Source organism: Pongo pygmaeus, chromosome 1 (assembly GCF_028885625.2).
Source record: "Pongo pygmaeus isolate AG05252 chromosome 1, NHGRI_mPonPyg2-v2.0_pri, whole genome shotgun sequence".
NCBI lineage: Eukaryota > Metazoa > Chordata > Mammalia > Primates > Hominidae > Pongo > Pongo pygmaeus.
In genome coordinates, this window is record NC_072373.2 from 136255785 (window position 1) to 136269422 (window position 13638).

The window sequence follows — 13638 nt, forward strand, 5'->3', positions numbered from 1 at the left end:
TGCTGATATGGGCATAAAATAAATCTGAAAATATTTCCAAGAAACCATTACCACTAATGGCTTGTGCAGAGAATTGCAAGGCCGGACTATAGGAATAACAAGGATGTTTACTTTTCCCTGTACCTTTTTTGACACTTTTGGATTTTGTATCTTTTGTGTGAATTACCTTTCATTGTTTTTTTTACGAGTTTTAAGATTCCATTCATTCCTGGATTTGCTAACCTTGTACAAAGCTAACAGTTGTCAGAAAAAGATATAGTAATTCCTGTCTTGAGGAGCTGATGGGCAGTGGGCCTAGGACCTCTTTGCACTGGAATAATGGGGGAGGGGAGCGGGTGACCTTATCAGAAATGCAGATTCCTGGGCCCCATCCCAGACGGACCGAATTGCGTCCCAGAGTGACGGCAGAAATCTCCATTTTTGACAGGCTCCCGCTGGGATTCGGGTGTCTGCTCATCTGGACGCCTCCATGCTGGAGAGGTACTCAGATAGCACAGCGCACGCAGGGCGTAGGCGTGTTTTCTCGCCCTCCCTCGCAGCCATAGTCAAGCTCAAGGCGTGGCGGTGTCACCCGAGACCCGGGCTTCCCCTGCACTTTCCTTTAGGCAGAAACCGCGAGCCTTCGCTTCAGTGTCGCTTTTCCTCCTTCGCCGCCGCCGCCGCCGCCCTTCTCAGGACCTAGATCGACTGCCGAGTCGGCTGAGCTGGGCCCTGGGCCACCGAGGCCCGGGGACCCTGCGAGCCGCTTAAGAGGAAAGGACCGCAAGAACCGAATGCAGTGAACTGCGAGAGCAGGGAACGAGAGACCAGTTAAACCGTGGAATGACAGACCAGTTAAACCGTTTAGCAAAAAAAAAATAATAGGAGACATGATGGAGGCAGAAAATAAATTGTAGGGGGGGAGGGAAAAAAGCGTTACGACTCCGCCGGGACTCGAACCCGGAACCTTTGAATGCCTTCAGCCTCTAGAAGTCCAATGCGCTATCCATTGCGCCACGGAGCCACCTGTTGGAGTTTCGGCGCATCTGCTATGTTAAGCCAGAGGCGACGGCCCCGCGCTCTTCCGACCGCCCCTCCCGTCGTCAGTGTCACCGAGACCCAGCCGCCGCGCTCAGGGCACTGCCATCCGCCTCAAACGCCGGCCGCAGGCTCCCGGCCTCCCCGCAGTGGTCGCCCCTCAACAAGGTCGGCGATCCAGTTGAGCCAAGGGCGGCCGCAGTCCGACGGTCCCACCTGGTCGGTGTGAGGGCAGCCGCAACCCGGTCTCCTTCACGGTCCGGGCCCAGCCGTACAAATCACAGTCGCGCTTTTCCCTCCCCGGCTCCCTTCCTGCCCCAAGCGCCCCGCCTACCAGGTCTCTCCGGCGGCCGCTCCAGCCCGGCCGGGACCCCAGAGTTGCAGGCCCAGGCCGGCCGTTGCACCGTTAAGCCGGGCCGTTGACGCCGGGCATTTACGTCGCGCCTGTGAGCGGCCGAGGCCGAGCGGCCGCCCCTCGGGCTGCGAGACGTAGGCGGCGACCCCTCTCGGGCCTGAGCTCTTCCCTCGCGGCCCGGGCCGCCCGGACCTGCGGCGACGAGCGCCGGCCGCGGCGACGGCTGTGTGCGTGCTTGTGCGTGTTTATTTGCGCGGGGTTCGGAAAAACGGGGTTTGGGTTGCATTTCGCTCCCCACAGACCCAGAGCCGAATTTCTGAGGTATCCGGGCTCTGGTAGACTGAGGGGGGCGACGCGCCCCGCGCCGCAGCATCCTCCGAGAGCTCGTCTTGCCGCCAGCACCTGCCTCCAAGGACGCCGCGCAGCTGCCCCGAGCCCGCGCGCCCGGGGCCCGCGACTGCGTGGGCGGAAGCCGGGAGGGTGTCAGCACGCGTGGGAGCGCTGGGAGCATGCGTGTGCGGGTGCATGTGGCCGGAGGGCGCGCGCTCGAGCGCGGCCGCGGGGTTTCCTGGTGGCTGCGAGCGGTGGGGACGGCAGAGGGCCTGGCGCCGCTGCCCGGAAGGGTGCGGTTGCCACGAATCTGAGAGGCGGCTGGGTGGGGGCCGGCAGGTTTCCAGTGCCCGCAGTGATCCCCATCCGCAAGACCCCGAAGCCCTTTGAAATAGACGGTCAAAGCCGCGTGGTTGCTCCGCGACTGCAGCGGCGAGACCGAACGCCCGGCCCCCGTTCCTATTAGCTCGCAGCAGTCCCGGCCCCGCCTACGGAGGATTCGCAGGGCGGCCACTGGGCGCGCTTTCCCGGCTCGGCCACAGCCGGTTTCTGCACCAAACCCGCCAGCCGCGGCCCACCCTGTGCTTCACCCATATCCGCCCCTGCCCAGCATCGCCAGGCCTCAGTGCGGAATAGTCTTTGGCAGAGTTCAAAGAGGGAAAGGAAACTCCCGGGGAGAGTCCAGTGTGGCAGGGATTTTACAGTCTTACTTAACCCCAAGACAAAGCTATGAGGCGGGTACATACATACCACCGTCCCCTTTATAATATAAAGAAGGGAAACTGCAGCTAAGAGAGGTTAAAAAACTCGTGTAGGGACGCCCAGCTAGTGAGCGTGGAGAACTATGATGAATCATATTTTGTTATGTTTGCAAACTAACACGTTAGCTTTCACGGTTTCATGAATGCTGACAGAACACACCAGACTTCTGAGTCAGAGATAAAAGACTATTACAACAAAAGCAATAGCCAAAGTGTCACCATGTTTCAGTTGGCTCCCTGGACCCCAGTTCTCACAGGAACGAAGCACACTGGCCCAGATGCATGCTTACACACAAGATGGGTTGCATTACAGAAGAGGAATGCTGAGCTTGGGGAACCCACCATGTTATAGTGAGCAGTAAGCAAGCCTGCTCTTTGTTCCATAGGGAGACATTACCTCATCCCTCAAGATTGCTCGCCGCAAACAACGCTGAGAAATGGCCCAAGTAAGGCGTGATCAGGGTCTTGCATTCTTGGCACATCTAGGAAGAACGTGCAAGGATGCGAATTGTGAATCGCTTCTCCAAACAGTAAGTGGCAGAGCCTTGATTGGTGCCAGGCCTATTTAATTATACTCTAATGTAAACAAAGTTTCTTGACAACATGAGATAGATAGATATATATATAATTGTTATGCCCTTTTAATGAAATAAATGTCTTCACATTGCATGCAGGGAGAATTCTCATATGGATAAAATTAGCCCTTAAAATGGAATATGGTTTTAAATTGTATTTATTTAAACAAATCTTTTTTGAATTCTGAAATATGCCAGGCACTGGTGGCATCTCAGGGTCTCCACTGGTCCTAAGAGTTGCTCACAGCCCAAATGGGAGAAGAGATGCTCTGTATGCCTGTGGGAAAACCATACAGAGGAATTCTGCCTGGGGTATTGGAGCCAAATCTCAAATGATGAGGAGTCATTGACGTGATTAAGTGACAGTTGAGATGCGTATATAAAAATTCTGGAAAGGGGGAATTGGGAAAGAAACAATGTGCTAAGGAAAGATGTGTATGTGTTTGATTCCACTTAATGAATCAAACGAATAATTTTAGATATTTTATTCCACTAGATGAAACCAAAAAAATTCCTATATCATGGAAAATATTAGAGATACAGTGTTAGCAGAGAGTGTGGGAAAGCCAGGCTTTCCCTGTGCAGCCTCCTGTGAGCTATCAAGGTTGTACTTCTTATGCCCTGCAATTAGAAGACTGAGGGCAGGTGCAGTGACTCACGCCTGTAATTCCAGCACTTCGGGAGGCTGAGGCAGGAGGATCACTTGAGGCCAGGAGCTTGAGGTTACAGTGACCTATGATCGCGCCACTGCATTCCAGCCTGGGCGACAGAACGAGACCCCCATCTCCCAAAAAAAAAAAAAAAAAAGAAGAAAGTCACAGCCAAACAAGGTCAGGTGTGTGGTGGTTCTCTGAACAATTAACTAAGCAGTTTATAGGTAGCAATGTTAGCATGTAAGAAAAATGAAAAGAGTATTTAGTTGCCATCTGGAGAGAAAGATTCAGTGGGTTTTGTCTTCCCCTTTTCTAATCTGGCTGAATTTTCTCAGGCTGTATCTATAGTAAACAGCCATTATACAACCTGAGCCAAGAATTCCCGCAAGTGAGAAAGCAACCTCTTCCTGCCAACAGAGGGAGTCAAAGCATGGGTTATAACCACTTTCAATTAGGCTGATTGCAGCACATCTGCAGTTTTGAGTTCGCTGGACAGCAAAGCCCTAAATTAAATACGGCTTCATGTTGGTGTTTTATTTTTATTTTGAGACAGAGTCTCACTCTGTCACTCAGGCTGGAGTGCAATGGTGTGATCTCGGCTCACTGCAACCTCCACTTCCCGAGTTCAAGTGATTCTCCTGCCTAAGCCTCCTAAGTAGCTGGGATTACAGGCACGTGCCACCACACCCAGCTAATTTTTGTATTTTTAGTAGAGATGGGGTTTCACCATGTTGTCCAGGCAGGTCTTGAACTCCTGACCTTGTGACCTGCCTGCCTTGGCCTCCCAAAGTGAGGCGTGAGCTACTGTTCCCGGCCAGCAGGGTTATTTTTAAGTTACTGTGTGGTTAGTGATTTCGGCCTTCCCAGAAGCTCTGGAAATGGACTATACTTCTACTGTATATATTTTCACTAGCTTTGCTTTACTCCGGAGGTATAAGGTTGCTGGAGTACTAATTTTATTCAATTCAATGAGTAGGGACAATACAGTTAGGCCTACTGTGGGAACCAAGTGAAAGTTTAAGACATAATTCCTACCTTCAAGGACACTCCAAATTTCCTAGGAGAAATACAATTTATGAATATGAAGCAATAAGCAAATGAAGCAAGGTAGCATGTGAAAAAGTGGCATAATGTGATTGGGCATTCCTACCGGTAAAAATTTTTTGAGTTTGGACCCCCAAGGAACAAGGATGCTCTGTTGTATGACTAATAAAACATACCTAAAAAGGAATTTTTAAAGGGTGAGATTTAAAAAACAAACAAACAAAAACTGTGGTAGTAGGGGTTAAGAGTACAGCCTGTGGAGTCAGGACCCTGTCATTCAAATCTTGGTTCAGCCTTTATTTGCAGGATATGATCCTTAACTTCTCTGCCTGAAAAATTATAAAATTGTTATGAGAATTGCAAGAGTTAATCCTCTCAAGGACTTATCTCAGTTCTGGCACATGGTAAGTGTGTAACAAATATTTGCTATTATATTAGTAAGCAGCTTTTAATAAAGAAATCCCACATCCTGCAGAAACAAAGGACAGTACAGATACAGCATCAGCTAAATTTGTTGCAACCGGAGGGACATTCTGCAGCTCCCTACCCCACTCCTACTCAGCTGTACATTTCATTTCTGTTACCAAACAGAACACTTAGCTTCTCAGACTGAAGACATCTACCTTCAGCTTCAATTCCTCACAGTTCTCAGTTCAAGAACTTTAGGCACATTTTTATTTTCATTTGTCCCACCCACCACATGGTTTCCCAAAACAAGGGTACCATCCACCCTTAAGGACTTAAGAAGACTCATTTCTTGCTAGAAAAATCTACTCACAACGTTGAAACGAAGGCCTTTTTCATCCTAAAATCTACTCACAACATTGAAATGAAGGCCTTTTTCATCCTAAAATATCTCAGTGCTGAGTGTGATTACTGAGCCAGGCCAATAGCCAAACCACATTAGGTGGCCAGGCAGGAACAGGGGAAGGAAAATAAAATTTTCCAGGATGAAGAAAAACATAACATCAAGACAAAAATGAGGGTTGAATGGGTCCTTATGGAAGTACAGTTTGGGGTGATGGAAGATGTGTCAACAGTCGAGGTTGGGAAGGTAGGATCCAGGCCAGACACGGCAAAAGGGGTAGGGGCAGACTTGATTCAAGATAAGGAATGTGGCAATGGGAAAGCATTTGGCATGAGAAAAGCTGTGTTTAGAGTGATTACTATAGGAGGGGATGTGCAGGCAGAATGGAATGGGGCCAGAGGGTCAGGGAGACTACTGCATCCTATTTAATTTGTCTGATTTCTTCATCTTTTCAGAAAACCGTCTGAGGGTCTAGTAGTGACCTTGGGGCATACAAAGATGAAAAACACATGTGCTTGGCTTACAAGCCTTATAGAAAGGATGATAGGCCAGGCGTGGTAGGTAGCTCATGGCTGTAATCCTAGCAATTGGGGAGGCTGAGGCGGGTGGATTGCCTGAGCTCAGGAGGTCGAGACCAGCCTGGCCAACATGGTGAAACCCTGTCTCTACTACAAATATAAAAAGTACCCAGGTGTGGTGGCACATGCCTGTAATCCCAGCTACTCGGGAGGCTGAGACAGGAGAACCACTTGAACCTGGGAGGCAGAGGTTGCAGTGAGCCAAGATCACAGTATTTGCACTCCAGCCTGGGCAACAGAGCGAGACTCCATCTCTGGAAAAAAAAAAAAAAAAAAAAGATGACAGGTACACAAACAGCTGTGATGTAAAGTAAAAAGGTCTTTAAGTGAGGTGCAGGTGTGGTGATACGGGACTTCAGGGAGGAGAGAGATTACATTCTGAGAGGGAATTACACAGGGAGGCTGCATTTGAAATGGGCTATCTAACCTAGGACTGACTTGCGTACAAGGAATGCTGTGGCTGGGGTGCAGGGGTAGAAACCAGACTCAGGGGTTATGAGGAAGAAGATAGGACAAGGCTGGGAAAATAATGGAGGCTGAGCAATTCAGTGCACAGTGTTTAAAAGAGTGCCAAAAACTTGATCTTGGTTGCAGCAGGTGCCGGTAAAGAAGGTCACTGGGGTTCAGAGTACTGGTGACAAAGTCAGGCATGGTTCTGTGCCATCAGCCTGTTCAGAAGAGGACAAGAAACACAGCTAAGGATAAAGGGAACATGATCTGGTCCCAAAAGGGGAAGGCTTGGGAGGCTGATTGAAAGACATAGACTGGTAGAGTGGTATTCAGAGAAGAGGTCTAGTCATGAAGGAAAACTGAGGCAGATGCAGGTATATCGTGTCTAAGGCAGGCAGCACCACCCATTCCAGATCTCATGGCTGGTTGCCTGGCTGACCAGGCTTCCAAGCCTAGTAGGGCTCAGGAAGGATGTAGGACTATCTTGTAAGTGGCAGTTACCTGTCTCTGCTGTTGAGATGGCTAAACAAAGGCTGAGCCTTACTTGGGTCTTCAAGGCTGGTCAGGCTTGTCCCTGCACAAACAAAAGACCACATTAATTCATTTAAGCATTGAGACTAGCCAGGCTCTCCACAAGTCTCTTGGGATCCTTTGATGAAGAAGTCAAATGCTGTCCTTGCTGCCATGGACCTTGCGATCTTGAGCAAAGTCAGACAGCAGAGCATGAAGGAGTATAGGAAATGGGCTTGACTTAAGAGATACAGCTGAGAAAGTCAGTGGGGCAAAGATCCGGAAGTGCTTCAAATGCAAGGCTAAGGAGCCTGGGGTTGAGCAGCCCCATGTCACCTCCTCCAAGAATTTTCCCAGACATTCTTCTGCAGCCTAGTCTGCTGGTGGTGGGGAGGGACTCCTGGGTTCCCAAGGTACTTTCAAAGCTCTATAATTTTCTGTGTGGCTTTCTATCTCTTCTCCCAGACAATAAGCATCTTGGGGGAGTGGGAGGAAAGTCGGGGGAGCACGTCTTCTTTTCCTTTATCTTTGTAACCTCAGTCCCTAGCATTGTGGCTAGCTCACAACAAGCAGCTTTGGATATTGATTGAACAAATGAATGAGTCCTCTAGGCAATAAGGAAGCTACTTGACTATGTGCCTAGTTTATCTTCTGCATTAGACCAGAAGCTCTTGAAAGCTAAACATCCGTGCTTTCTAGCTGTTTTGTAATTCTCCTCAAGGCTTAGCAGAATACCCTGTACACAGTGGACACTCCATAAATGTTGCCTGAATGCGTTTGTGGAAGTAGAAGTTGATCTTCAGTGTCCTAATTCCTGCTTTCAGTGACCCAGTTTGGGGGAGTAAGTCTTAAATTTCTTCCCCTCAGAATGACATCTCTGCCTTTTAAGTTCTCAACAAACTAGTAGGATGACTTCTTCTGGTAAGCGTATTTGGAAGGAAAGGCATTCTGAGCCCCACTCGTGGGCCTCACAACAAATAACCATCTATTAAAGCTTAGTGAATCTTAATTGTTTAGCAGTTGAAAATAATAATGAAGTAATAACACATCACACCAGGTACTTTTCTGGGTTCTTCATGTATATCAGACCTCACTTAATCTTCATAACAACCCTCTAAGATAGGCAGGATCATTGCCCCATTCCCAGATGGGAAGGCAAACCACAAGGAAAGCAGCAGGATTGAATCCAGGCACCTGTCCCCAAGTTCGCATATACCCTGGACTGCAGCAGTTTCTCCTAGAAAAGAAATCAGGAGAGAATCAGCAAGCAACTGGGAGCAGACTTGTTAGACTAGCGGTCTTCAAACTACCGTGCTCTAGAATCTTGATGCCCAGGATGCACCCTGAGGCCAGTTAAATCAGAATTTCTGGGGATGGGACCCTGGCATCAGCATTTTTTTTTTAAACTCCCTAGGTGATTCTCATATGTAGCCAAATTTGAAAATAATGCCCTCTGCCCTTCCTGCAAAAATGCTGACCATGAACCAGGAGTATCAGCATGACCTGGGAGCAGATTAGAAATGCAGGCTCTTGGCCCCACCCTAGATCTGCTGAATCAAATCTGTATTTTACTAAGATCCCCTAAGTGACTCATTTGCACTAAAGTTTAAGATACATTGGTTTAGGGCTTAGGTATTCAAGCTCTCATTATTTCACTTGGGCTTCTGTTATTAGCATGAATTTAAATCCTTAATAAGCAAATCTCAAAACTCCATCAAAAAGCTCAGAATCAATCTGATATATTGGCCCAAAAAAATTACTTCAGAGGAAACTATGACCTTTTACTTCTCATAGTGTGAGGGAACTGAGGAAGAAAAGTTATATCGCTAATGGTGTCTAACAGAATGTAGATTCAGTCCAATCTAAAAGAGGCAGATGAATAACTCCTGGCGGCCTTCCTTCTTCTGAGTCAGAAGGATCAGGCCCACGACCTCAGTTAGGCAATGACCATACTTGAGTACCAAGCTGATTGATAAAGAAAATCCTCCAGCCAGAGGTATCTAAGCTTTCACAACTTCTGCTCTTTCCCCATGGTATGTTCCTGTTATAGACCCATAGATGACACCAGCAATCCTTGTCCCAATTGAGGTCTTGTTATTTGTCATTCAGCTTTCTGAATCTAACTAGATACATTGCCCACTTTTTAGTTTTGTTTGGTTTTTCTTTTTCTTTTTCTTTTTTTAGATTGAGTTTCACTCTTTTTGCCCAGGCTGGAGTGCAGTGGCACAATCTCGGCTCACTGCAACCTCCACGATTCAAGCGATTCTCCCACCTCAGCCTCCTGAGCAGCTGGGATTACAGGCACATGCCACCACGCCTGGCTAATTTTATATTTTTAGTAGAGATGGGGTTTCACCAGGCTGGTCTCAAACTCCTGAGCTCAGGCGATCCATCTGCCTCGGCCTGCCAAAGTGCTGGGATTACAGGCGTGAGCCACCACGCCTGGCACTTTTTAATTTTTATTTGCCATTGCTTTGTTTATTTATAACTAAATAACTGAAATTTGGAACTAGACTCAGAATGTATCCCAGTTCATCTGAAGGACATGGAGGTCCACTGGGATGCTCCTTATTTCACTATTTCACTATTTTTTGGTCTTTGCCCACTTTTTCCTTGAAATTATCCATTCCGTGCATTTTATTATATCTCAAGACATCAGGTAGATAGTCATCACCAGTAGCAAATACACCGGCTGAAATTGCCGTCCTTGCTTGGAATGTCTGCCCTTGAATGCAAATTATTTACTTCTGGATCCCTGACAGTGTAATTGTATAACTGCATTTGTAGAATGGTAAGGTTAGCATCCCCTTTTTCTCAGATCTTCAGTAGTAGACTATAAATGACCAGAAAGGGGAGGGCTACTTAGTATCAAGTTTTTCAACACTAGTAATGGAGAGGTGCTATGGTTTGGATAGAGTTAGTTTGTCCCCACCAAAATGCATGTTGATATTTGATCCCCAGTGTGGCAGTGTTGGAGGTCAGACCTAATGGGGGGTATTTGGGTAATGAGGGTGGATCCTTTATGAATGGCTTCGTGCTACTCTCATAGTAGTACATATGTTCTCACTGTTGCTAGACTGGATTACTTCTCATGGATATGGATTGGTTTCCATGGAGTGGGTTGTAATAAAGACAGGATGCTCCTCAGGTTTTTCTTCCCCTTCACACATGTCCACTTCCCTTTTGATCTCCTTTGCCATGTTGTGATGCAGCACAAAAGCCCTTGCAGGAAGCAGGCCCATGCCCTTGAACTTCTCAGCCTGCAGAACTGTGAGCTAAGCAAACCTCTTTTCTTTATGAATTACCCAGTCTCCAGTATTCTTTTATAGCAATACAAAACAGACTAAGGTCAGGAGCATAAAGAGAGAAAGAAAGGGGCCATCCCTTCCCCCATTTCTCTGGATGATCTTACTTGCTGGCCAAGGGTTTGTCATTTCTAAGCCTGTGGCAAACAATAATGATACATGGAAAGACCCTGTAGATACTGTCCTAACAGAGTCCACGCTAGAGCCTTGAACATGACTCATGTGAGTGTTGAATGGATGGATGGATCAATTAATTCTTCAGGTACATTTATGACTGGGGCTGATACTGAGCTCATAGGTACTAACATGAAGTAAGGGCCAGAGCCCATTCTCATTGAGCAGGCTACCCACCACTCTGCTGGGCTGGTACCCACACTGTACCACTCATTACAGATGGCACCTAGAATGTGAGAATGTGGCTCCAAGTTGCAAGCCGGAAAACAAAGAAATGTTTAAAACCCAACCTGATATGGCTTACCTATAGGACTGGTTAAAGGGAGAGAAGTGGAGCCTGATTGGCTAGGAATCTTGAAGGGGTGGAACCCAGCAGTCTCAGAGCTGCAACAAGATGGATCTTGGAGAAGGAATAAGAATTTAAAGTAATTCGAACTGAGAATGGATTAATATGGCTTTCTAATAAATCTGGAGGCAAAATTTGGAAGCAACAGAGAAGTAAAAAGGAAGGAGAGACCAGGAACAGGAGCTGAGTGGGTAGAAGCTCATTGAAGTTTTGGGGAATGAAGAAGGAGGAAGAAGAAAGAAGGTGCATCAATTATATTGAACTAAGTGAGTGAAACACAGAAAACACAAAACACAGAGCAACTGAGGCTTAAATGAACTGGAGCTTTATTCTATATTGGTAACTGTATTAGTCCATTCTCACTTTGCTATAAAGACATACCTCAGACAGGGTAATTTATTTATTTATTTATTTATTTATTTATTTTTTTGAGACAGAGTCTTGCTTTGTCACCCAGGCTGGAGTGCAATGGCACAGTCCCAGCTCACTGCAACCCTGCCTCCCGGGTTCAAGTGATTCTCCTGCCTTAGCCTCCCAAGTATCTGGGATTACTGATGCTGTCATGCGTGTCCATGTGAAGAGACCACCAAACAGGCTTTGTGTGAGCAATAAAGCTTTTTAATCACCTGGGTGCAGGTGGGCTGAGTCTGAAAAGAGAGTCAGCAAAGGGAGATGGGGTGGGGCAGTTTTATAGGATTTGGGTGGGTAGTGGAAAATTACAGTCAAAGGGGGTTTTTCTCTTGCAGGCACGGGTGGGGGTCACAAGATGCTCAGTGGGGGAGCTTCTGAGCCAGGAGAAGGAATTTCACAAGGTTAATTGCTCAGTTAAGGTGGGTCAGGAACAAATCACAATGGTGGAATGTCATCAGTTAAGGCAGGAACCAGCCATTTTCACTTCTTTTGTGATTCTTCAGGCCATCTGGATGTATACATGCAGGCTTGGGCTCAGAGGCCTGACATTCCTGTCTTCTTATGTTAATAAGAAAAATAAAATGAAATAGTGGTAAAGTGTTGGGGCAGTGAAAATTTTGGGTGGTGGTATGGAGAGATAATAGGCGATGTTTCTCAGGGCTGCTAAAAGCGGGATTAGGGGTGGTGTGGGAACCTAGAGTGGGAGAGATTAAGCTGAAGGAAGATTTTGTGGTAAGGTTGTTAGAAGGAGCATTTGTCATATAGAATGATTGGTGATGGCCTGGATGTGGTTTTGTATGAACTGAAAAATTAAATGGAAGACACGAGGTCCAAATAAGAGAAGGAGAAAAACAGGTATTAAAGGACTAAGAATTGGGAGGACCCAGGACATCTAATTTGAGAGTGCCCAAGGGGGTTCAGCATAATTACTTGTTTGGTTGGCAAGTTTTTAGGCTCTATCCAAGTTTTTGGGATGCAGTTCAAGTTGGGCTGGTGTCTGAAATGAGACTGGGGCCTAATAAAAAGGAGTGTCCATATAGGAGCTTAAATGGGCTGTACCCTGTAGCATCTCAAGGACAGGCTGTAATTCTGAGAAGGGCAAGAGGTAAGAGTACTGTCCAGTCCTTTTTAAGTTGGAGGCTGAGCTTGGTGAGGTGTGTCTTTAAAAGACCATTAGTCCATTTTACCTTTCCTGAAGATTGAGGATTGTAAGGGGTACGAAGGTTCTGCTGAATACCAAGAGCCTGAGAAACTGGGTGATTTGACTAATAAAGACCAGTCCGTTACCGGACTGTATAGAGGTGGGAAGGCGAAACTGAGGAATTATGTCTGACAGAAGGGAAGAAATGACTGCGGTGGCCTTCTCAGACACTGTGGGAAAGGCCTCTACCCATCCAGTGAAAGTGTCTACCCAGACCAACAGGTATTTTAGTTTCCTGACTCAGGGCATGTGAATAAAGTCAATTTGCCAGTCCTGGGCAGGGGCAAATCCCCGAGCTAGATGTGTAGGGAAGGGAGGGGGTCTGAACAATCCCTAAGGAGTAGTAGAATAGCAGATGGAACGCTGAGAAGTGATTTCCTTGAGGATAGATTTCCACGATGGAAAGGAAATGAGAGATTCTAAGAGTCGGGCTAGCGGCTTGTAACCTACATGGAAGAGGTTATGAAATGATGACAGAATAGAATAGGCCTGTGAGGCTGGAAGGAGATATTTTCCTTGGTCCAAGAACCATTTGTCTTGTGTGGGAGGAGATTGATAGGTGGAAGTTTCAGTGGGAGAGTAGGTGGGAGTGACTGAAGAGGAGGAAGAGGAAAACTGGCTGTGAGGGACAGAAGTTGGAATGCTAAGCTGCTTCTTTAGATACCTTATCAGCATAAGCGTTGCCCTGAGCGATGGGATCTGATGCCTTTTGATGGCCCTTGCAGTGAATGACTCCATCTTCCTTTGGAAGTAAAGCAGCCTTGAGAAGAGTTTTTATTAAAGAGGCATTAATGATGGAGGACCCTTGAGTAGTGAGGAAACCTCTTTCAGCCCATATAACAGCATAGTTGTGTAGGATATGGAAGGCACATTTAGAGTCAGTATAAATGTTGACGTGTAGTCCCTTTGCAAGCATGAGGGCCCAAGTTAAGGCAATGAGTTCAGCTTGCTGAGAGGTAGTGGAGGGGGCACTATCTATCAATGATAGATGTGGAAGATACTATAGCATAGCCTGCCTTTGCTGGTGAGTGGCGATTAGGCCAGGTGGAACCGCCATCAATAAACCAAGTGTAATCAGGGTGAAGAACAGGAAAGAAGGAAATATGGGGAAATGGAGTGA

At 47.1% G+C, this 13638-nt stretch overlaps 2 protein-coding genes and 1 non-coding gene across 6 annotated transcripts in view; 1 reads left to right on the forward strand and 2 right to left on the reverse strand.

Moving 5' to 3' along the window:
* LOC129030525 (uncharacterized) overlaps positions 1-1761 on the reverse strand; it is a 62176-nt gene extending 60415 nt beyond the window's left edge. For all 3 annotated transcript variants that reach the window (XR_008500692.2, XR_008500690.2, XM_054475927.2), the window contains exon 1: positions 1352-1761. Coding sequence is in view for 1 of the 3 variants with exons in the window: in XM_054475927.2 (XP_054331902.2) it covers positions 1352-1745 (394 nt within the window). In the remaining 2 variants the exon portion in view is untranslated. The remainder of the gene's footprint in view (positions 1-1351) is intronic.
* On the reverse strand, positions 919-1003 carry TRNAR-UCU (transfer RNA arginine (anticodon UCU)). Its single transcript is given in 2 exon segments — positions 919-954; positions 967-1003. It is a non-coding gene; the product is annotated as a tRNA-Arg (tRNA).
* BCAR3 (BCAR3 adaptor protein, NSP family member) overlaps positions 1479-13638 on the forward strand; it is a 281997-nt gene continuing 269837 nt past the window's right edge. For both annotated transcript variants that reach the window (XM_054475860.2, XM_054475872.2), the window contains exons 1-2: positions 1479-1609; positions 2850-2993. The gene's annotated coding sequence lies outside the window, so the exon portion shown is untranslated. The remainder of the gene's footprint in view (positions 1610-2849; positions 2994-13638) is intronic.